The 25,354-nt window shown below is 36.2% G+C and overlaps 1 protein-coding gene across 1 annotated transcript; it reads right to left on the bottom strand.

The window, feature by feature from the left end:
• Window positions 1–12,043: 12,043 nt before the first annotated feature.
• LOC132045663 (adenine phosphoribosyltransferase 5) lies at window positions 12,044–17,396 on the bottom strand. Its single transcript, XM_059436237.1, has 7 exons — window positions 16,999–17,396; window positions 16,737–16,847; window positions 16,100–16,192; window positions 15,423–15,572; window positions 15,290–15,348; window positions 13,993–14,065; window positions 12,044–12,325 (listed from the first exon to the last, which is right to left on the bottom strand). The coding sequence occupies exons 1-6, from the start codon at window positions 17,087–17,089 to the stop codon at window positions 13,997–13,999; spliced, it is 573 nt and encodes a 190-aa protein (XP_059292220.1). The 5' UTR covers window positions 17,090–17,396; the 3' UTR covers window positions 12,044–12,325; window positions 13,993–13,996.
• Window positions 17,397–25,354: the final 7,958 nt, after the last annotated feature.

Raw genomic sequence — 25,354 nt, 5'->3', positions numbered from 1 at the left:
AAGCATTTGGATTGTTCTAGAGGTCTCTTGAAGTGTGGAGGTGAAGTATGAAATGAAAATGAAATAAGAAGAGGTCCCTATATAAATTCAAGTTCCTCGACAAGATATACGGACCAACATACGGTCCGTATGTTTTCTACGCTTGCATGCCCGGCCGTAGATCTGGTCCAGTGAAGTATGCTCTACTGGGCTGAATCTACGATTGGACATACGGTCCATACTTTTTATACGGTCAGTATGTCTGGCCGTAGGTTTGCCCAGGTTTCCGAAACTTGTCTCGTTGACTCGTTTGATCTCCGATCCTTATGGAACCTTCTTAACACTTGTTTATCACTTCAATACCAACCTAATGGACGTTATAAATCTTCCTTAGGACATCATTTATACACCATTAAATCAATACTCAAAATTCTCATCCGATACACTCAACTTATAACTTGCTTTCCTTAACAACTTTCTTTCCTTTACTCGCATGTCTTTGGAAATCTTAATTAGGATCATCAAATACTATTTCTTACTTTCCCAATCCTCGTATACATCATACCCCTCACTCGTCTATTCACTGTACTCTAACGGGGAATTTTTTGAGGTGTAACATATTTGTTCTTTATCGTCACCTTATTCAGTTGTCTGTAGTTGATACACATCTGTCAAGAGCCATATTTCTTCCTAACAAATAACACTGGTGCTCCCCACGGTGACGAACTAGGCATGATAAACCCTTTCTCAAGCAAATCCTTCAGTTGTTCCTTCAACTCCCTCAATTCAGCAAGTGTCATTCTATAAAGAGGAATGGATATTGGCTTAGTAACGGATAGTACATTGATGGCAAAATCAATCTCCTATTCTGGTGGAAGACCAGGAAGTTCATCTGGGAATATATCTGGAAATTCATTAACCACCGGAACGGACTAAAGGGTTGATGGTTTTGATTCTGTGTCCTAAACCCGGACTAGGTGGTAAATGCAACCTTTAGTAATCATCTTTCTTTCCTTGAGATAGGAAATAAACTTACCTCTCGGCGATGCTGTATTATCCTTCCACTCCAACACTGGTGCTACTAGAAACTGAAATCGAACCACCTTCGTTCTGCAATCAACATTAGCATAACAAAAGGCTAACCAATCCACACCCATAATAACATCAAAATCTACCATACTTAGCTCAATCAAATCTGCTAGAGTATGATGGTTACAGATAACCACACAATTTCTATATACTCGTCTGGCTATTACTGGATCACCAATAGGTGTGGACACCTTAAAAGGTTTAATTGACTCGGGTTTCACCCCAAACTGACTAGCAACAAAAGGAGTAACATAAAACAATGTAGAAATCGGATCAATCAATGCATATACATCATAAGAAGATACAGATAATATACATGTAATAACATTGGGCGAAGGCTCAAGATCCTGTCGTCCAGCCAGTGCATAAATACGATTTTGAGGACCCTCGAACTGGATGCTCCTCCTCTAACTCTACCACGGCCTGCTGAGGCCTGAGAGCTTTGCCCCGCAGTGGTACGTATGATGAAAAACCCATCGCCGCCGATCCGTAGGCCGAACTATACCTCTACCGCCTCTCGATGGGGACAAATCACGCATCATATGGCCCGGGCCGACCATAGGCATAACAAGCATCCGAACCCAAGCGGTACTATCCAGAATGTAGTTTACCACACATAGTACATCATGGTAAAGGTGGCCTCATCTTGCCTAAATCACCCCTATACTGGGAACTCGAAACTCTGGAACTCTGACCTGGTCTGGAATGAATAGGTCGATCAAATCTCTAGCCTACAAATCGTGGAGGTGCACTAGCCGCTGAATAGCCTGAGTGCCCAGAATACTGCTGCCTCTGACCCCCTATGAACATACTAACAAAGACTTGAGGATCTGGCTCTCTTACTATAACCCTATCATGCTCACGCTCACCCCTCCGCTGTTGTTGTCGCTCCTCAAGATTTTGAGCGTGGGCCTAAATACGAGAAATATTCATACTTTCCTGAAATGAGGCCGTCAAGCAATCATCAATCAAATGTGGTCCCAAACCACTCACAAACTGGTGGACACGATCTCCCATATCAGCTACTATAGCTGGAGCATACCTAGCCAGTGAATTAAAATGAAGGCTAAACTTTCGAGCACTCATGTTCCTCTGTCTAAGGTTCAGGAACGTATCAGCTCTGGCATGTTGAATCTCTGGCGGCAAATAATGTCGAAGGAAAGCATCTACAAACTCTTTCCACATAGATGTAGGTGCGTTAACCCCTCTAGAAGACATCCAGGTATTATACCAATGAACAACAACATCCCGTAATATGTAAGAGGCCAACTCTACAGACTCAATATCTGAAGCATGCATTACCCACAATTTCCTCAACATACCATCTATAAAATTCTACGAGTCCTCATCTGGTTTCGGCCCAAAGAATTCTGGAGGGTCTAGATTAATGAAATCACTAACTCTAGCACTAACAGCCCTATCACCATGACCGTACCTGATCGTTGGGCCTGAGAGGCTACTAACTAGGTCAACAACTGAATATCCTCTCTCATCTCCTAGGCTGAGGCATCTGGTGGAGGAGCTGGGGGTGCTGGAACTGGAACTAGGTCTCCTATATACTGCTCTAGAATGGGCGGAGTATGGGAGGACCGAGATGGAACCTCATTCTGGGAATCGCCCTCCTCCACATCTATAAGCGGTACCCGTCTAGTTCTCCTACCTGCCACTGACTTTCCCTTCTAGGCCACTGTAGCTTTTCTCTTCACAGGCTTCACTGAAATGATAACACACTGTCAGAAATGGAGAGTTTTTATAACATGGCTCTATCGCACGATCTAAAATGAGAAAGAAAGGTCAATCGTTCCTAAATGCCCCGCAGCCTCCTGTTAATAAGTGTGGCGAGCTTCACACCCATAAATAAGACTCTACTGGACACAACTAGTAGACAGACTCTAGGATGAACTGCTCTGATACCACTTTTGTCAGGACCCAACCGGAGGGCCATGACGGCACCCGGAGCTGACCTACTGAGCACCTCATGACATAGTCTCATAATCATATCTAAATGGGCCAAATGGCTAACTCGTAACTATCATAATCTGTAAGAGACACAAGTCCAAGAGATATATGCACATCTATATATTCTCCATCAACTATGCCCAAATATACAAGCTGACAAGGTTGCCAAGATGATATGATGGATAATGCAATGATCTGTCAGGTCGTTTTGAGCTATAAGTTCCTTTATTCCTATATAACCCTTCCCATAGCTATAAAATTATGTTTTTGACTTGTGTAGATGGTTGAGACAATTCCCGAGGCAATCGAGTGAGTATCGGAGAGGAAAAACTAATTTTGGAAATTCTTGAGATAGAGAAATGAGAAGGGTTGACTTAGTCAACATCTGAGGTTAAAAAATCCGTATGCAAGTTTGGACAGTTCGGTTATGCTCGAAACACGATTTATGACTTCGTTCGATTGTTGGGACGGATCCCGAGGTGCTCGAGTATGGTTTGGACTCTTGGTTTGGAAACTATTTAATTAATGAATTAGAGTTAACCACGGTTAACATCGGGTCAATACGACCTCGAATGGGTGTTTGAGTGTGCGAGCATGTCAACATGTTTTACAACTAAAATGCATATTTGGTTTGTGTCGAGTTTCGAATGTTATTTGTTTTTCTTCTAAGCAATCACATGGGTCTCGTCGCATTCACGTAGAGGTAGTCGGGGTGGCCATCGTGATTGTGAGTCCCCGATCGCGTTCGTGCACAGTAGTAGGGGAGAGCTAGGTCATGTCGGATCATTCATCGTGATCGCTGGCCATGCCTCGAGTTCATGATGATTCGAGTCGGGGCAGAGCCGCGTTTGCAAGTGGTCCTACGCGACCACGATGAAGGACCCCTGGGAGTGTAATTTTATTCCCAAAAACGAGATTTGATATTTCATTTCATAACTTGAGCTAGAGACCTCAGATTTAGGAGATTCTTGAAGGGATTTTCGAGTTTCTTCACGGGGGTAAGAATATAACCTTCCCTTTATCCCTCCCTTTACTACTAACTAATCATGTAATCTTGCTGATTTTAGCCTCCTAAGTCATGATTTGGGTGGTAAAGTTGGGATTTTAAGCCCTAAAGTTGAGATTATGTAATTCTTCCAATTGGAAGTCGAATTAAAGTCGCATTTGAGTCATCTTTAGGATTAAGACTCTATGGGCTATCGGTAAAGTGATTTTGGGATGAAATTATAGCTTTGCCCTCCGGGGCTCGGGGTCAACTTTTGGGGTTTGAAATATTAAGATAGCAATATAGGTGTCTATGGACTCGTATGCTTACGTAGAATTCATATTTGATCAGATTGGGCTCATTCAGAAGCTTTAAGGAAAGGAAAGGCTTTGTTGTGAATTCAAACTTCGAAATAAAGCAAGTTGAGACCTTACTTGACTCTATTTAATGCATTTTGGTTGGTAATTAACTAATGCTAAAGGTAAGGGATAAGAAAAGAGGGGGTCTCGTACTAGTGAGCTGACGAGCACTCGTAGGTACCGGTGCCATGATTGGGGAACTTGTGTTGTAATCAAAATTTTTATTTCAATTATAATAATGCCAAAGCATGTGAGCTTTAGCTGGTTGTTGATTTTGATTGATTTGATCTTTCAAAGGAGATGAGTCTCTTACTTGATTGCTTATGTGAGATATGAATCTCTTACTTGTTAATTATATGTTCTCATCACTCCATAAATTTCGTTTATGGAAGAAAAAGAGATAAATTGATAGCCTTGTTGCCTATGTGGTGTGCATGTCATTTTCATATATTTATATGATATCTCATATATATTACACTTGAGGATATATATGTTATGCCTGATGGGAAATGGTTTTGTATGGAGTGAAGCGGATGATAGCCGAAATTGGGCTAGACACAAGTATTGAGAGCTGAATTCGCTAAGTAATGAGATTGAGAACCGAATTAGCTAAGAACCCGTTGGGAAATGGTTCCGAGTGGTGTATGGACTTCGCGAGTCCCCCGTGGGTCATGCATCCCTATTAAGAGCTTGTGTATACCAATTGTTAGATGGTTTTTGCATTGCATTTCCATATCATATCATATCATATTATATCATTTCATTGATTTAATTGCTTAAGTGGATGATTTGGTTGAAATGTGATTATCTGACTTAGCTGATTACTCGGATATTTGTTGGATGTGCCAATTACTACCCCTTATTTGTCGGATTATGATTATGCCATTTTAAAAGCTAATAGTCATTAAGAGTGAGAGTAACTACGCAGAAGACCAACCCTCGCCACCATTTTTAGTCTAGAACGATGTTGCTGCGTACACATTGTTTTCCTATACTCACCCTACACTTGCTGCACCTTTTTATGTGCAAAGTTTGTCCCTATCACAAGTGGAGAATGAGGATTCACCAACCATTGAGGCGACTATTTAGAGGATTCTGGTGAGTTATTTGTTGATTCATGACACCAGATTCCCTTTCCTTTACTTTATTTCTTTCTTTTTCATTCTTAGACAGTTTATTCTGGATTATTATTTAGACTTGTATTTCCTATTCTAGTAGTTCGTATACTTGTGACACCAGGTTTGGGGTTATAGTACTTATTCCTCTGATTTAAGATATGAGACTTAGTTATGACTTTGAATTGGTTTTACTTTATTCAATATGCATATTATACTTGTTTAAAAAATTGCTTAATCGGTTTTGGATGGTTCGCTTACCGGGTAGGGGTAAGTACCTTCACGGCTTGGATTTTGGGTCGTGACAAAATCCAAAAGTATCAAATCTTACAATTCACGTACCTTCCCACGTACATGTTATCCCAACTCATTCATATTGTATATACTCAACCAGGCTATCTAGGCAGTAACGCTCTAGTCCATTCTTTTAAGGAAGCTATTAAATCACACACCTTATTATATCGTGAATCTCCTCCCAGTCAATCTTATCACATCAGTCATCTGAAATTTGTACATCACCAATCACCAGTTGCAAAGACCTATGGCACTTGTCATAACACTTAGTCACATTTCGTAGACTTTCTTTTTCAAGAATACTCAACAATTACACCCTATCTGAATGATGCACGATAATGCCATCATAAGCCATATCTTACTCAAGTAATTTCGTTGCTTCGAATGCATGTCTTTTTTCTGGAGATGAACCTAAATCCTTCCAAATCGAGAGCAGGATTGCCTTTATCCTGATTCTTCAATTTTCATATTTCATCCACAATCACTTTTACCGTAACTCATCCAAACCTACTCGAGGGGTGTATCAAACTATCATAACTCTTGCAGGATAGTTAAACCATTCACGAAAATAGTAGCAAACCACACCATTTACCATTTGAAAGTTTTCCTTACCCCACTCAAACCTTAAAACTGAATACTCTTCCAAGTCAATCGCATCACCGATACGATCCTTCATGAAGTCTTTCTACCAACCTACCAACCCTTATTACTCCAAAAAAGTTAATTATTGCCGATGTTATATCTCAAACCACCAGTGACCAACGTTCTCATATAGCGCATATAATTTTCCTTGCCAAAAATCCTTTAACTGAAGAATCGTTCTTCCATATTGGTTCATAAGTTTACCAACCCAAAGATATACACTTGAAAGTCATAGTGAATTTGCTCCTCCCCATTCCAACTGTTATTATTGATTCTCAACTAAATCTCCAGAATGTACTTCACAACTTGAATTAGTTAACATCTTTCATCAATCCCACCACTTTAAATGCCCTTATTGACTGACACCTCGCTTCTTAAGAGATGTTTTCCTGTGAAGAACCACCTCATGTCTTATTTCACCAAACTAGAACGCCTCCACTAAATCATGTGATTATTCCTCTCATTACGTCAACTTCACAGAGTCACATCGATAGTGATCGTAGAAACTTGTCGAGTCCTAGGCAATAGATGCAATGTCAAAATTTATCCTCCCAATAAGGTAAAACAGTCTGTAACTCCTTAAATAGTAAGTCTTAACACTTTTTCCATCGCTAGAGTCATTCTCCATAGTTGATCAATGTACACCCGGTAGTCTAAGGCATAGTCAAATATACCGACCAACTCATGCTTTGTTAACATCCACTTCGTAAATGGAGTAGCCGCGTCCCACGACAACCTATCAGATTCTTCACTTTCTGAAAGCATAACCATTGAAGACACCATGGTCACTCGTCACCCTTGCACATCCAAAAATTGTGGTAAATATCACATAATCAAATAAGTCCTTGGCCCGAGATGACCACTTTTATCACCATCCTCAAATGTCAAGCAAACCTGCAAACACACCCTTTACTAAATAATTACAGCCGCCTATTCCCATAAGATTCAATCGCTACGGAGAACCTACCATGCTTGGCGTAAAACCAATAATCATTTCCTTAATGAATCCCTAAACCACTATTTTAATTTAATTCCACCACAATTTATCATGTCAACACTCAACTCAACCTTTCATGATCTCATGCAATATTAGACTTAGCACACCTCGTGCTCCCACCAGATGAATATTTTATCGGTTACATCTCGAAAATTTCGGATTGTTGCCTTGTGAGTAGGCTAACGTGAGCTAAGGTGATTATGGAATCCTTGCAAGATTAAGGGGATTATTAGATAGCTTAAGGTTCATACTATAAGATTTTGAAGTCATATGAATATGTGAAATTTAGTTTGTTGAAGGAAGTGAAATATAAGTCGCGTTCGGAAAGGTTTTCGCTATAATTGAGCTAATATTTATTTGGTAATGTCTTGAGGGGCTGCTACAGGGCCTATTTTATGGTTAATGAAGTGTTATATAAGTGCCAAGAAGGTTCCACAAGGATTGGAAGTCAAACAAGTCGACGAGAATGAAATTCGGGAATTTGTCATTGTACCATTTGTACGGACCGTATAAATTATACGGCCCGTATAATGGTCCGTAGATTACTTCCAGAGAGGGGTGATTTCATGGTGATATTATACAATCCAATTATACGGACCGTATAAATTATACGGCCTGTATACGTATATTCGGGTCGGGCCAGAATTTTATTTTGTTATATATAGCCCCCTTGTTCATTTATTTTATTTCCCACCTTCTCTTCAAGTCTTGAGAGCTCCCAAAACCCTTCTCCCAACATATTTCACTCAAACCCAAGAGATTACAAAGATCAAATAGCAAGAATTGAAGTGTTCATGTGTTAGAAGGCTCCCTAGGGTTGGTAGATTTCAAGATTTACTTGGGTATTGTAGCTAGGGTTTTTGCACAAGTTAATATCTTGCTCCAAAGCTTGTTCCTATGAGATTAAAAGTTTAGTTTTTATGCTTATTTCATGTTAGTAAGAATGCTTGGTTGTAGCAAAACTTGGGTGAAAGGAGAAATGTAGAGGATGAGTTATCAATGTGGATTTCATGATGTTTATGAGTAGTAAACTAATTTGAGCCATGATTTTTAGTATGATATGGATATAATCTCGTTAAGGAAGATAACAATGATGATGAGGAAGTGTTGTATGAAAATGTGCTAAGGTTGGGTGTGAAGTTGTTGGTATAAGTTGAACATGAGAATGAATTTTGAAGACTTAATGGAATGTGATTACTTGATTATGAGATTGTGGATGTTATTGGGGATGTTTGGAGTTGCTTTGTAATATGGTGGAAGTCAATGAAATAGGGAAAATGCTGCCCAATTTTCGTTAGCTCATGAATTATTCTAGTTTGGGTTTAAGAGTATCATTAAGGCTTAACTATGGTATGAATCCTTCTAAATGTAGATTTCTCAAGCTTCGATAGTGAACGTTAAGTAGTTAAGAAGACGACGAGGTATGTAAGGCTAACCCTTCTTTCATTAAGGCATGATTCCTTTGCTATATACCTTTCTCATGGGTTCCAAAATGTCTTCCAAATGACTCCATCCCTAGAATTACTAAAGCTCATGATTCTCAACATTTTCATGATCCTATTACCTCTTGTATATGATTGTTGATCCTCTAAGGAAAGATGTAACGAAAAACGATGATGATGATGATGATGTTGATGATACTTATGGACTCTTATGTATACGTGTAAAAGTATGTATGGCTATTATGTAACACCGAGCTTTTATGGCCGGGTATGATGACTATCGCGCGCACACCACTGCAGTTGGGTACGTATAACACTAAGCCAGGTATGTATAACACCGAGCCTTGTCATGGCCGGGTATGTGAAACATCGAACCTTTATGGTCGGGTATGGTACTAATATATAAGTAAGCATTAGCAATGGAAGGTTCCTATTAGAAAATGGGTAAGAAAACAGGATGAATGTCACTAGAGGTACAAATGGCTCTATTATCTCATGACCCTCCTATCTTATGTTATTTCTTATGCTTCTACTATGCTGTTGATTACGCTTTACATACTCAATACATTATTCGTACTGATGTCCTTTTGTTTGTGGACGCTACGTCATGCCTGGGCAGGGATAGGAGATAGACTCGACCCATAGATCGCTTGTTCGTAGATCGCATAGAGAGACTCCATTTAATCCGGAGCTGCAGTTGTTGTATTATTCTTTTGTGTACATACATATGGGCATGGCGGGGTCCTGTCCCGTCTATATGATGTTACATACTCTTTTTAGAGGCTCGTAGACAGTTATGCATGATTAGATGTCCTTTAGCCTTGTCGACTCATATTTTGTATGCTATTTTGTTAGCCTCGTCGGCTTGTGTATATGGATATGGCATAGCTGTTGATGATGATATAAATGTGTAGTTGCCCAATGAGATTAGTATTATTGATGTATAGAAATCATGAGTAGGTCATGTGGCTCACCTAGATGTGAATATGAATGTACGATAAGAGATGTCCGGGTGGGTTAGCACCGGGTGCCCGTCATGGCCCTCCAGTTGGATTGTGACATTATCATTGTGACTATAATGTCACCAAGCGTGGAAAATCTAAATTCTCTTCATTACACCTCCTCTCTGTATGATAGAAGAAAACTCTTCATACGAATCTCGTAACAAGTCTTACCACCTCAAACCTCATCACCAAGGATCGCCTTTCATGCTTAATTTGTCCTTCCCCAACTTCTCTTCACAATCTTACCATAGTCACTATCCTCTCATTTAATTAATTAATCCTCTCAAACTTACCCTTATCATCAATGTCAAATAAATATTTGGAGTATTGTTATTGAAGGTTGATGGTAATGGCTTGAACAGGTTTTTCAAATTGTCTAAGGGCATGTATCCTGAAAGGGAAAAAAACCTTCTTTTTCAGAGCAGGAATACCTTATCTTGGGGTGGTGGATAATTTTTTCCCCGTATATGTGGTCATTTTTTGCTCTTTGGCACTTTTAAGTAACAAATAAGTGACCAAAAATACCTCGGACATCGAAAAAACAAAAAAGATCGTCTGGTACAAGTTTATATTTTCGTGTCATAATATAACACAAGTTATATCTTACAAGGCATAACAAGTTATGCCGCTTAATTCCGACAGAAGTTGTGTCGATAGAGGGTAGAGCATTTTACAAGAAATCTCATATGGTCACACAACTATGGTAGTTCACTCGTAGTGACTTTGTAGGTGAAACACCAATAGTTGAGTGACTTTTTGGCTAGAAAATAAAGTTGAGTGACTTTGGCTAGAAAACAAAGTTGAGTGAATTTCTGAGTGAACTACCCATAGTTGAGTGACTTTTTGGTTAGAAAACAAAGTTGAGTGACTTTCTGAGTGAACTACCCATAAGCAGTGACTTTTTAAAACAAAGTTGAAACGACTTTCGAAATAACTACCAGCCGTTTAGTGACCATATGATATATTATCTCACCTAGAGGCATAAGTTCGGTTCAAAACCCACAAGTTATAACTTAGTTCCTATAGAACTTATGCCGGACAAGGCAAAAGTTCTCTAAACGTATGTCAAGCGAATTAGATACTACACAACTTATGTCGAATAAGTAATTCCTATAGAACTTATGCCTTGCGAAATTAGGTCATGAATAAGAGTACTTTGACACAAATTTTCATCAACTGAGAAGCAGGGAAAAAATTAAAGACCATCATATTTGAGGACAAAAATTAAAGACCACCCCGAAGTTGGGCGAATCCGTACACAATAATACGTGGGCAATTCGCAGAATTATGCTTCTTTTGGGGTGGTCTTTAACTTTTGCCCCTTAAATTGGTGAACTTTAATTTTTGCCCTTCTCCTGAAACTCATGGATTCCGAGTTCGAACCCCCGCTCAATCAAAAATTTAAAAAATATTAGCAAAGCAGAGTTTGAATTTCTCTCTACCCCTTCGATAGACTTTTAGTTATGCTTAACTAAAAGTCTGCATGAAGGGGTAGACTTTGCCTTGAGGCATATATTTTATTTTATTTTACGTTTTAAGGTATAACTAAAAGTTTGCCTTAAAAGGCAAAGTCCATGCCTTAAGAAAAAGGCATACTTTTGATTATGCCTTAATTAAAAGTCTGTCCCATAAGGCATAATTAAACTATGACTTAAGAAAAAATTCTGCCTTATGGGCAGACTTTTAGTTATGCCGAATCCGACATAACTTTAATTTTTCCTTAAGGCGTATACCGAATCCGGCATACACACCCCCCAACCTTGCCTTGCGAAATTATTTTTTTATTTTATGCCTGAGCGGAAATTTGAACCCAGAACCTCAAGTATTCGCTCACCTTTTCAAGCGAAGGGCAAAATTTAAAGACCACAAATATGAGGGACAAAATTTGAAGGCCAATCAGCACAAAAAATGATAATAAGTTATGTTAGCAATGTATATTTGTGGGTTGTATTATGATGAAATTTTCTCTTTTCAAAATCAATTATCGTAAGTTTCTCATGAAAGGCAATCTTATGTTATGAACACAGGATGCAAATAAATTTTTACTCTTGTTAAATCGTTTTGCAAGAGTTTACTATAGTTGTCCACTAATTTCTAGGCATCATTTACATTTCAGAATCACCATCTAGGAAAACAATCCAAACATTCAACACAGACAATTAAAATTAAGATAAGAAATTTTTAAAAAGATGGAAAAAAATGAATTGCATTAAATTAAATTAGATAGGACGTCGTATGGTCAAACCCACCTTCTGTCATGGCACATTTTCGGTCGTGCATTTTACAAGAAATCTCAAACAATGAAATAACTAATCATGAAACTGAAAGAAACACATGAAAAAAGAAGAAATGGCCAATACAGGGTAAATGGCAACAAAATTTGAGATTTGGCCAACAGTTGTAATTTTCGCATAGGCATCATCTCTTCTTTGACAGAAATCAACCTAAGGATTCACATATCTGCAAATAGAGGAAAAAGAATATGATCATTAATCTTGATTTTGATTCACTGATGGCAACAGTTAGCAGAGAAAATATACATACACCTAGCGATTACACCAATTCAATAAATACATGACGTGTTTTTTGAGTGAATCCCATTTTACCCCCCTAACATTTAAGCGTTGGGAAAAGATACCCCTCACATATTGAATGGGAACAATAACCCCCCATCCAATATTTTCCGGTGAGAATCTTTTGTTTTTAATAAAGATCTTTTTTTTTTTCTTTCTAGAATTAAATACAATATATAACTCTTGTTATTGTCCCATTCATCTATTCTTTTGAAAATAATGTATAACAACTACTTGAAAAATTCTATTAATAAATTTCAAGCTATATTTCGTTCATTATTATTATTATTATTATTATTTTATTTTATTTTTTTATTTTATTTTGGTTTGGGGGACTAAAGGGCCAAGATCTTAATTATTCAACAATCTAAATACAGCCTAATATTAGTACCCGCGCAAGCGGATGATATTAAAAGACACTAATCTATGTTACATTGTGATGTCGCTTGTTTGAGTGCATTGTATCATAACAAAATGTCAAGTATCATCTAATTTTCAATATAATATACTCAAATTAACGATATTTCTGTGAAATTAAAGGAAACAAATTAAATGTTTTTAAATATTATTTGATTTAATCTTTAGATTTAATTCGTAATGAATATGTGTGTGCGCACACTTCTCTAACCCTTTTCTCATTTTGTTTTTCTTACTATGATATTTTAATTATTTTCTTTTTCATTCAAAAGATCTTACATTTAATCAAAATAATATCATATATGATTTTAGTCGTGATTTTGAATTCGTCCAAAATATAAAAAGAAACTTTCTCTTGTTACTTGTCGTAAGATATATTGATAAATTTAATAATTACTACTTAGCACTATTTTACATAAGCAATTGAATTATCTTCTCTTTGGTTTCCAGTCCACCAAATTTTGTGTTTTAATGACGAAAGATTCAAAACTTGAACATATAGAGAAAAATATAGGTAAGATTTAACAAAGATTAAATCTCGTTTCAATGACTAGTTTAGTGACTTTTTATTATTTTTTTGAAATTAATTATTTATTCTCACCGGAAAATATTGGATATGGGGATTATCGTTCCCATTCAATATGTGAGGGGGGTATCGTTTCCCAACCCTTCAATGTTAGGAGGTAAAGTGGGATTCACTCGTGTTTTTACATATATGGTTATCAATGGTTATACACATTCTCACATAAATTCTTTCGGGTGTGACTAAGTATTTTCATAGTGATCTGCAATAGATCTGTTAATGAAAATGAAATTTGATCATTTACTAGCGCGTCAAAGACAAAAAGGAAAACGTTCAACTCGAGCAACCACTATCCATTATCCTCTTTGTCATCCTAACAGCTCAAGATCAAGCAAGAACCAAAATGGGAGTAATATTTGTCACCGGAATAATAAGAAAAAGAATAGACAGATTCTTTAAAGAACAATACGGCGAAAAGAATAAGGATCGTAAGAAAACCAAATTTAAGTGTTTAAGTGAACACATATTTCTACCTCTATGAAGATTACAAGAAAGCTATATAGGCACTATAATCTCAGAACTGAAACTGAATCTAGGAAGAAAATGATGTGTACCTCATCAAGAGTCCTCTAGTTCCCGAGGTTCGACAAGAATATAGAGAGGCTTTCCCTTTAGCCTGCTTTGCCCCTGAAAAACAGAGGGAAAAAAACTTAGTAAGTTATGTTGCACAAACAAAAGTTGGTTCAGATCTCAGATTGTATAAAAATTAACTAGGAACCTCATTTGTTCCCAACTAAAATGAAGAGATACACAATGGCAATATGAGTTATATTTGCAACTGAATAAATAGACCTCCATTTTCTTAACATCCTAAATCCTATTAGCAAGGAAGGGAAAAAGTAACGTAAATTTGTCTAGTTAGCATTTCAAGAAAATTAAATTTGAACAGCAGCAGGGCAGATTGGTATTTCTGAGATTTGCAGATGAGATCTTGTTTGTGAAGACAAAAACTATTGCATGCCAAAGAAACAGGTAAGGATCTGTATTTTCTTTTCAGTCAGAGAAAAGGGGAAGAGAAATCAAAAAAGACAACTTGAGCAGTTGAGCCCGTGTATTCTAGTTAGTCTGACATCCTGTTTTAACTAGCACATGCGTTAAAAGATAATAGAGGAACCTCAGCCAGGTCTATTGCTAAAAAAATAAAAAAAATAAAAAAAGAGAGAGACAACTCGAGCCTGTTTATTCTAGTTAGTCTCACATCCTGTTTTAACTAGCACATGCCTTAAAGATAATATAGGAACCTCAGCCAGGTCTATTGAGAAATACATATACAATCTCAAATAACAAGTCGAATCCTATTGCTCAATCTTTTACGTCGAACTTCTCTTTCGCTCAATCTTTGCACGAGCTTTGGATGTTCTTTTTTTAAGAAAAACTTAAACAATTCCACTGAGTTTGAAATGATAGTTATCTCCTCGATGGTAATTACAAATTTCTTATCATATATGGACTACTGAAGTGAGCTTAAAAAAATACTAGAATTATTTGCACTTATACCATCAAAGGTTGTGGTGGAGTAGTATGACAGCCCCTCAGGGATATCAGGGGGAGCCTTAGAGCAACGGTAAAGTTGTCTCGGTGTGAACTATAGGTCACACGTTCGAGCCGTGAAACTAGCCACTGATGCTTGCATCAGGATAGGCTAACATCACATCACGTAAGAGTGCGGCCCTTACCCGCACCCTGCTTGCAAGCCGGATGCTTCGCGCATCGGACTGCCCTCTTCTTTTCGCACTAATATTTTTTGCTTTTTGTTAACATCTTTGATTAACAACTTGTTTCAAATCTCGGAAATATGAGAATTCATATAACAAAGCAAAGTCAAAAAAGAGAATGATAAGTAATCACTACCTTGACATCTGGCACTCCGATAACGCAACCACATTCAATCACTTCGGCCCCCATCCGTTCTAGATTGTAGCACAGAAAACATTCATTAGCTGAGCCAGAGCCCGCAGGATTCAATGTTATGACCAGAAGTTACCTAGAAGTTTAATTGCTGCAGAAAGCGTTCCACCAGTAGCTACCAAATCATCAATTACGACTGCTTTATCACCCTGCTGTACAGCTCCAACATGCATTTCCAAACAATCATTCCCATACTCCAGTTCATATGATTCTGAAATTACCTTACCTGTCCAGTGTTGTCAATGCTGAGATAAGACTTTCCAAAAATAGTAGTCAAGCATTTAAAAGGTTTCTTTTTCAAGACCAGCCTTTAAAAGCAGTCCTCAATCAGGACCATACTCCAAGATGGGGTAGGAAGCATGGGAGCAGAGCCCAATTTGATTAGTATTGTAAAAGATATTACTCCTGAGAATTAAATATTTGGCAAGCGACAAAGTAAAATAAATTTAAACATCCTATCCTATATTAAAATGGTTTGTTTCCTCAACTAAATATCATTGCATCTTTGAGACTCTAATCCATCGAATCCACTTTCATTTCATCCAACGAACAAAAAACTGTGTCACAAGATATGAACATTGACTTTGATGGTTAAAGATGGAACAGATAGAGAAATACTAATATCTAAACTGACATTATCACAACTTCTCCTCCAAAACAATGAGATGCAGTAATGAGAACAAGTCCTAGAGACTATTTATTATTAACTTAATCAACTCAATGAGTTCTTGAAAGGACAGAAACTTAGAATACCTGGCAATTTTCCTGGCTTGCGCAATGGAACAAACTTTGCACCAATGGCTAGAGCTACAGATGTACCAAACATGAACCCTCTAGCTTCAATTCCTATCAAGTGATTTCGACATACAGAAATATTAAAGAATTATTTTTCCTAATATGAGACATTATCATAGTACAATTTCAGAATTCTTTTTCCAAATGCACTTTATCATCAAGTAAACTTAAACCTAATCGGAAGGTATCTGTTTCAGTGGAATAAAATAATTTAGAATTCAGGAAAAATCCAAAATTACTTAGTCATGGCACTCAAAGACAATTGCATGTTGTCATATTACGAAAAACTCGGCAGGTGCTTAATATACTTCAATATTGGCTTCCAAATTAATCCAGCACAGGTTAATGTATGCTTAAAATATGTATTGCACAGTGCACACCAAATATATCAAATGTGGGTGGAAATTAAAAAATTAATTTTGTATTTTAATGTGGACCTGTGTTCAATGATGAGATAGTAAAAGGGGCCAAAAACAATAAGAGAAATGACCTGAAAATTGTCAAGGAACTACAGTGAAAAAAGAAAATACCTTTTACACACAAGAAAAAGAGAAACACGATCTCATAGTTAGAGATTGAGAAAAGGGGAATTTACCAGCAACAACAGAGATGTCCATGTCTTTGTACCTATCAACAAATATGTCCACAGTGTCTTTAAAGACCTTATGATTCAACAACAGAGTGGTAATATCCTGAAACATTATTCCTGCACAAAAGTGAAAACATGCATTTCATATCAGATAAATTATTTGCCTGCACAAACATAAACAAGGAGTAACAAGAAGAAATGGGGAGAAAATAAGCAAAATGCAGGTAGAGAAATGGTACTAAATTTTTTAAAAAAAATAAAAAGAAACCTGGTTTAGGGAAATCAGGAACTACTCTAATGGCTTGAGAAATGCCCTGAAGCCTTGGGTCTCCTCTAAGTCCATTTTCAGCAGCAAACATCTTCCTTGTTTTTTTATCTTTGTGTTTCTCTTTCTATCTCTAAAAGAAGGGGAGAATTGGTTGTTTATACTGAGCAGAAGACAGTGTACTTTCTCACCCTTCAATGTCTTTTAATGGAGTAGTTGCTAGTTCCAACAGGAATAGGGTGGTTGCTTCTTTCTTTGCATTTCTTTTCCCTCTCAAAGTAAGATAATAAAAGTATCAAATCTTTCTTCTCTCTCTCTCTCTCTCTCTCTCTCTCTCTCTCTCTTTCTATCTTTGGTGGTGTGCATCAATGACAAGTGGTTTATAAAACAAAACTCTGAAGGGCCATTTGGTTTGGTTTGCCCATAAATTTAGAGGTGGTTTTGGTAGCTGGTTAGGGCATCTCCAAGTCATTGCATCATTTTTTGTATCAAAATGGTGCAAATTAACTTTAACCCATTGCATTATTTTTTGCACAAAAAAAATATTTCTTTTATATTCTTCTTTTTCTTTTATATTATATTATTTTCTTTTACTTAAATTTTATTTTTAATTTCACAAAAAAATCCTTTTTTTTTTTTAATTATGTTATTGAACATTGTGTTTTTTATTAACAACATTTTATATTTGCACTTTTCATTTTTGTGATGGTTATATTTTTTAATACAATTATAACTTATAATAAAATTAACTTACAATTTTATATAAAATAATATATACGAAAATTAATTTATAAAACTTACACTCAAAAAATTAAGATGTAAAATTAATATTATAAGATATTACATAAAAAAATAATTAGGTCTATTAGGAATCTAAAATTATAAATTAAAATTTATAATATGTTAAATTAAAAGTGTTATATAATAAATAAAAAATAATAAAATATTAATGAATAGTAATGGTGTAGATGAATAGGTATATTAGGAATCTAAATGTAAAAATTAAAATTTATAATATGTTAAATTAAAAGTGTTATATAATAAAAAAAAATATTATTAATGAATAGTAATGGTGCAATGAATAGTATTGCACCAAATTTGGTGCAACACTATTCATGCACCAAAATGGTGCAAAAAATAGTGCAAGGTTGGAGCTCCAAAACACCATTTTTTGCACCAAAATAGCATTTGGTGCAAAAAATGGTACAAGGTTGGAGATGGCCTTAAGGACCTAAGTAATAGTATCATGTGTTGATAGCTTTCTCTTTTGATTATAAAATTCACCACATCTAATATGGTGTTTGGTTTATAATTTAGGGTCGGTTTGAAAAGTCACCTGGTAATCGGACTTGGTGTAATTATTAGGATAGTAATTACATGGCCTAGTAATTACACAGTATAATAATTACACAGATCTGTTTGTTTGTCATAATATAATTACAATGTAATTATATGCATATTGTTTGGTAGCACATGTGTAATTATACACTTAGATTAGTTTAAAAATAAAAATTAATACTTGACAAATATGTGCTTTTATAAATGATATATTAAAATACGTATTTAAAATACATATTGTTTCTTGAAAATAATTAATTATCACACATTTGTAAATAATATTGTAAAAATAATTGTATATATTTTTCAAATGAATAATGTTTAATTTAATTAATTATAAATATTAAAAGCACACATTTTTTATGAACATCATTGGCTGGATGTTTGACAAAAAGATTAATATCTATACATATAATGTCATAACTATATTCAAATTAATGTTTGACAAAAAAAAAAAAATCTATCAATTGTAAGTGGAAAATGAACAACATGCAATGTAAAACAACAAGTGAATAGTACTAAAACAAATAAATTGAAATCGAAAATATAAACTAAATTAAAAATTCAAAAAAAAAAAAAAGTTTAACATGATACTTTTTATGTCAAATTCCAACAAAACAAGTTCCAACATAACTTAAGTAAATATAATTCAAAGGAAAGTGAAAACATTTATACCTCATCTGACAATGGAATTCTACCTTAAAACATCACTCGTTATATATCAAGTTTGTTAATGACTCATTCTTTCTAATATTAGGAAGTGTAGTTTCAAGAACTAAAATAATAACGTAGTTAAGCTAAATGAAGAAAATAGGAAAAAGAAATTAAAAAAAAATATGAGCAATTACATGGAATCACAAGAAGTAAAGGTTGGGAAATGAAAAGAAAGAAAATGAAAGAAAAATAATATAAAAAAATATTTTTAAAATAAAAATAATTTAAATATAAAAATTAAATTAAATTAAAAAATTAAAAGGTAACCATGTAATTACAACCAATTCTCAAACCCCCCACCCCCAGCAATTGAAGAGTGTAATTACCCACTTCCAATTACATGATGACCATGTAATTACTTGGTCTGGCAAACATGTCAAACAGTGTAATTACACCCAATTACACTCAATTTCAATTACATGGGTGGCTTTCCGAGACAGACCCTTAGAATCTCGCATAATTTATATATATATATATATATATATATATATATATATATATATATATATATATATATATATATATATATATATATAAACGATGTAATTACACCAAATTACACTGAATTCCAATTGTACATGGGTGGATTTCCAAACGGACCCTTAGAATCTCGCATAATTTATATATATATATATATATATATATATATATATATATATATATATATATATATATATATATATATATATATATATATAATGGGAATATATGCATTAATTTATTCAGGACAGAAGATGGAATAACTAATGTATGCATAACTAATCTCTGTGTAAAATAATACATAAATTCTCTCATACTAAACCATGTATTACTAGTACCTACATAATTCTAACCGGCTACCAAACGGTCCCTTATATCTCAAGGATGTAATATTGTAATAGATAGTCCCTGAATTATTTAGGAGCCGATTGGATAAAAAAAATCAAATTATTTTTACACTATAATTTGGTTTGATTTTTTTAAAAGTTTTTTAAGATGAGTTTTTCCAATTAATTTTGTTTTTGCTTACAAAATTTTGATTTTTTCAAGTGAAATACATGTTCAAACACAACTTCAATTTTCTAATAGTGTCATTTTTCAAGTTCAACGTATTAAAAAAAAGCTTTCAAGTTTTCAACTAAATCTATGCTCTAACACCTACTCAGTATTAATGTTTTTCTGATTTAACAAGTTTAAAATAAGATATAGGGTGCATAATCTAATTAAAGCATGTGTATAATATCAAATTGGTGAAATCTCAATAATTTTTATTTTCAATTTTAACCTTTATCTTCTTAAAAGACTTCACGAAAAAAGTTTTCCGAGGACGACGTTTTGGCAATTGACTATTATCAATATTGTATCCCACACTGAATGTGTATAAAATAATTCCAAGATTATTATAAAATATTAGAATTGAAAATTTCAATCAAGCATATAATAAAATAATTTCACTTCTTATTTGAAATTATTTTCTTTATCTACGATATCGAGTTGAATTTTTATGTATAAACAGTCTAAGTAATACTATTCGGTCACTTATAAGATTGTAAGAAAATTTCTCTAATAAGTTTCAAGCGATAAAATATCAACTAACCAGTTAGTTTCTCTAATAAGCTGGACCAAAGTGGTAAGATACATGGAAAAGAAAGCTCAGGTTAAAAGGAAATATGCACAACTTTTCACACAATTGGTATATGTATAAATTAATCCTAGAAAGAAATGTCACTCATTCTCAGGAAACTTCTGACTTCTGAGTATGTAGTATACTAGGACGCGGGTTGACCAGTTTTTCAGAATATCTTTAAGAAGTGTTTTTGAAAACTTTACTGTAATATTTAAATTTTCTTAAATACAAAATGTATTTTCACCCAACGACGGTTCCTTTTTTTTTTTTTATCTTTTCAAAATGCGTTTCGTCTCATTTTATAAAAGCTTTTTTGAGAAACAACATCAAACAGATATGTCATATGTGGAGTCCGTAACTTAAATGACTTAAAAACTGACAGGAAGTACCAAATAACCCATTAAAAAAAAAGTTACATAACTACTTTTTGCGCACTAAATTAGTGTGCAATAGGACCAAACTGTAAATTTACAGTTAAGTCCTATTGCGCACTAAATTAGTGCGCAATAGGTCTTTAATAAATCTGACCCTTTGTTCATTGGCCAAAAGTTTTGAAATTCACATTTTTTAAATTTTTGACCAAAGATTAATCATGTTTAAAAACTCCGGAATATCAATATTTTATATAGAACCTGATATCTTTTTCTGCGAACAATAATGTAGGCTCAACACATCAAGTATACATATACGTTTGGATCGTCGTTTTAGGGATTGTAAAGTGCCCCGAAGTAAGTTTTGTTTGTTTGGAAACTTGTTATCTTTAGGTTTAAGTGTTTTATTTTATAGGGTTTTGATTAATTTAGGACCTTGCACGAGTTATTATTAAACGACAATAAAAACTAAGATGATTATCATTAAGAAAATGATACTAAAAAAAATATAATATTAGCATAAAATGTACATTTTATTTACAAATACACAATCTTCATCCCCTAGGTCCCACATGTGGGAGCCTTTAGAATAACCTTAGGCCTAAGGCGAACTCACCACCCTCACCATCATCTCCATCCCCCTTCTTCCTCTTAATCCGTAAAATGTTCTATGGCATGATCATCCTGCGTTCCCTTCCTTGGGGGCTTGTTCAAAATATGCTTCCTATGGGAGACGACGGTGGCTGAAATGTGAGCTTCAGGAGATGACTCAATCTCAACAGGAGACGGGTCCACAGGCGCAGAAGAATGAACCTGAAATAACATATAAACAATTTAGTTTAGATTTATGCTAAACTAAACATGGAATAACATATAAACAATTAATTAATACATTATTTTATTGTAAAAAATTAAACCTGTGTGTTGACGGGCTCCTGAGATGGCTGGCGAGACGGCTCCTTAGAGGGCTCATGAGGAGCGGCTCCTCATCGGTCTACTGAGCGGACCCCGGGGCCGGAGATGTAGATGGTACCGGAGCAGGAGACGCGTCTACAGGCGCAGAAGAATGAACCTGAAATAACATATAAACAATTTAGTTTAGATTTATGCTAAACTAAACATGAAATAACATATAAAAAATTAATTTAATACATTATTTTATTGTAAAAAATCAAACCTGGGTGTCGACGGGCTCCTGCCGTGGAGCCGGAGACATGTCGAAGTCCTCGAATAAGTAATCAAAGTCCAACTCCGTGCCGCCCTGTAGATCACGAGCTGGCCGCTCACCTTGTGGATGATGAACTGGCAGTTGTGCAGGCGATGGCCAGAACATGTGATCTGAAAATAAATTCGGCGTATATACAGGTGTCGACTGATGCTATGAAGTCGACGGTCGGTAAAAAGTCGATGGGATCTCTAAAGTCGACGGAGGCTGCTGGGCTGGAGCTAAAACTAGAGAATGCTCGTCAGGCTCATCTACTAGACCACCACCCCCTCCCACCTCTCTGGCCCTACCACCTCGGCCACCAGTCACTACCCTCTCAGCCACCAGGCCCACCTCCTCTGCCGCCACCATCTCCCGCATGACCACGACCACCTGTTGCTTGATGCGGGACCTCTGAAAACACGCTTGTCGAGACATCCGAGCGCCTGTGCCTGTATCATACCACCCTCAACTAGTTGAACCATCCGCGCTGTATATCCTACTGTATCGGGGGCATCCTGTTACACACCATAGTTTCATATGGTAAGATTCGAGCTACCTTTCAGGAGGTATGTGAGCTTATATGTGTTTAACTTATGATTATAAGGGTTTAAGTGCATATAGTAAGCTATGGAAGGATTGAAGGGCAAGTGAATTAAGAAAATTAAATTTGTTGGAATGTGGAAGAGAATATGAGGGGTAATTTTGGCCCAACTTGGAGAAAGAATATCTTTTAGTAGATGAGGAGTTTTGAAGCAAAGTAAAAGCCTAAAATAAAGTTCTTCGTGTCTAGTTTCCAGCGCAACAAACCGCTCGTCGATATGGCATCGAAGTGGAGAATTATGGACGTTACAAGTTAGGGCACGGAACGAAACGCTTGCTACGATGCGACTTGATACAAGAATCGCTTGCTACGGTGACCCCGACCCGAATTTGACCCACTATTTAAGGATCAAATCTGATCCTAAACCCCATTTTTTTCAGCCTAGAACACTCCAAATATTTCCCAAATTCTCTAGAAAACTCTCCCAACTTCCGTCCACTAGATTTTAATGCAAATTAAGTGAAATCCCCGAATTTAAGCTTGGACAACACATAGCTGCGATTATAATATCAAATTGCGGCGAAACTTGGCTTGGGTTCAATGTGATAATCGAAGATATTACAATTCTAGCGGGTGGAAGAATACGAGACTATGAATGATCTTACGTAGATTGCAAGGCAAGAAGTAAGTTGGAAAGTGAAATGTAAGCTTCCAGGTATGTAAGGCAAACCTTTCTTCTTTTGGCATGATCCTTGTTGTTATTCATTCTATATGTACCCCATATGATTCCATTCTTAGACAAGTAAGGTCTAAATGCTTCTTGTGATGGCTTATTGATATTGAACTCCTATTTTGTTCGAAGGAACACCCATAAGGTGCCAAGTTGAGTTGTGTATATGGTTCTACTAACGATTTCGAGGAAATGAGTTTTATACTAAAGGAAACATAAAGTTTGATTTTCAAAACCACTCCGAAGGGGCGCGAGATTTTACTACTTCATTTCATTTACGATTTATGTTTACATTCCATAGTATTATCCCTTTGTATTGATATGATCATTTATTGTTTGGGTAAGGCAATAAGATGAAGTTGAGTAGAATATAGGTAGTAAGAATTTCATAACAATTCTACCCTCAAACCTGGAAGTATGCCCTCCTGAGTCTAGTGAGATACAAATTTGATAACTTTTATGAAAGACTAAGGCTAATAATTTGATTGTGATGAATGGATTAGTGACTTATGATATGACTGAAATTGATACTTATGGATTGAGTTTGTTTTGACATGATTGTGATATTAAACCGAAACTTGGTACTTGAAGGGGCCATCATTATGAAGTCGGAAGCGGTCGCCCGGAACATCATTATTATGCGGAGCGGCGTCCGAAGGGACTCTTGTGATACTAGCGGCAAGCGGCCCGAAGGGACCATTCTCGTTAACATGTCGGAAACGGCATGTGTGTTGATTGCATTATTTACTTAAAGATTGTGTCGAGACTTCGTGTGCACATATATGTTTCTTCCAAATGGGCGCGTTGAGTTAGATTGTGATTTCTTCTCTCCTAAGTCAAATTATGATTATGACTTGTTACCACCTTACATACTCGGTACATTGTCCGTACGACGTCCTTTTTCCCCGGGGACGCCGTTCGCCCTGTGACCCCGATCGTTTAGCGTTAAGTGTATAGCTAGGATGCTTGGACGTCGGTGGGATTGGCAAGTTCCACCTCATTCGGAGTTGTCTTTGAGTCATGCATAGATATGTATGATTATAGGTATGTCAGGGCCCAGTCTTGACTCATAATGTTCAGTTTACTTCTTAGAGACTTCTGTAGACAGTGTCCTTTGGTATGTTTGTCGAGATGTTGACAAAGTGATGTCAGTTGAGTCATTTGTGGACTTTAAAGAAGTATGTATTTTAGATGATTTCTTTTTGGAAAAGTTTTATGTTCTTAAAAGTTTTTGAAATGACAGGTTTTGATAGAGCGAATGTTTGAGGGTTCGCTCGACTCTGATGAGAGTCGGGTGCCCGTCATGCCCTATCAGGATTGGGGTGTGACACATCCATATGGTCCAAACTCTCTCAGTGCATCCTTTATACGGTCCGTAGCTGCATTTTTTTGCAAATATTAATGATTGAATAAATTTGTAACGTAATACATAAGATGATTAATTAAGTTTAAGACTAATAAAACTTACCAACGCCCCATACTGTCCTGCGAGTGTTGCATATCCTCGGCCATCTGTACGAGGCCTCGCGGGGTTACCAATCAACCTGCGAGTGATCAGCGTGTCCCACTCCATGTACCTCTGGACCAGAGTCGCATGTCGGACAACCGCTAGCGTCTCCACCCTCTGATCCCAACGGTGGACCTGGAGTTGCATAAAGGCCCGCTGTGCATCAGTGACGGCTGCATGCCCGCGAATAATGGCCGTGCTCCCAAGTAACCTGCTCAGGTATATTCTGTACATGGCCGAACTGTCGTAAGACGCAGTTGGGTGCGCGATCCTCAACTATATCCATTTGTATCAACGGAAACCGCGACCTCCACGTGGGCTCATTAGCCCTACAAAACGTCGGTA

This window comes from Lycium ferocissimum, unplaced genomic scaffold (genome assembly GCF_029784015.1).
Source record: "Lycium ferocissimum isolate CSIRO_LF1 unplaced genomic scaffold, AGI_CSIRO_Lferr_CH_V1 ctg7575, whole genome shotgun sequence".
NCBI classification, from domain to species: Eukaryota; Viridiplantae; Streptophyta; class Magnoliopsida; order Solanales; family Solanaceae; genus Lycium; species Lycium ferocissimum.
The sequence above is the reverse complement of the archived record's forward strand: the minus strand, read 5'-3'. Positions and strand labels throughout refer to the sequence as shown.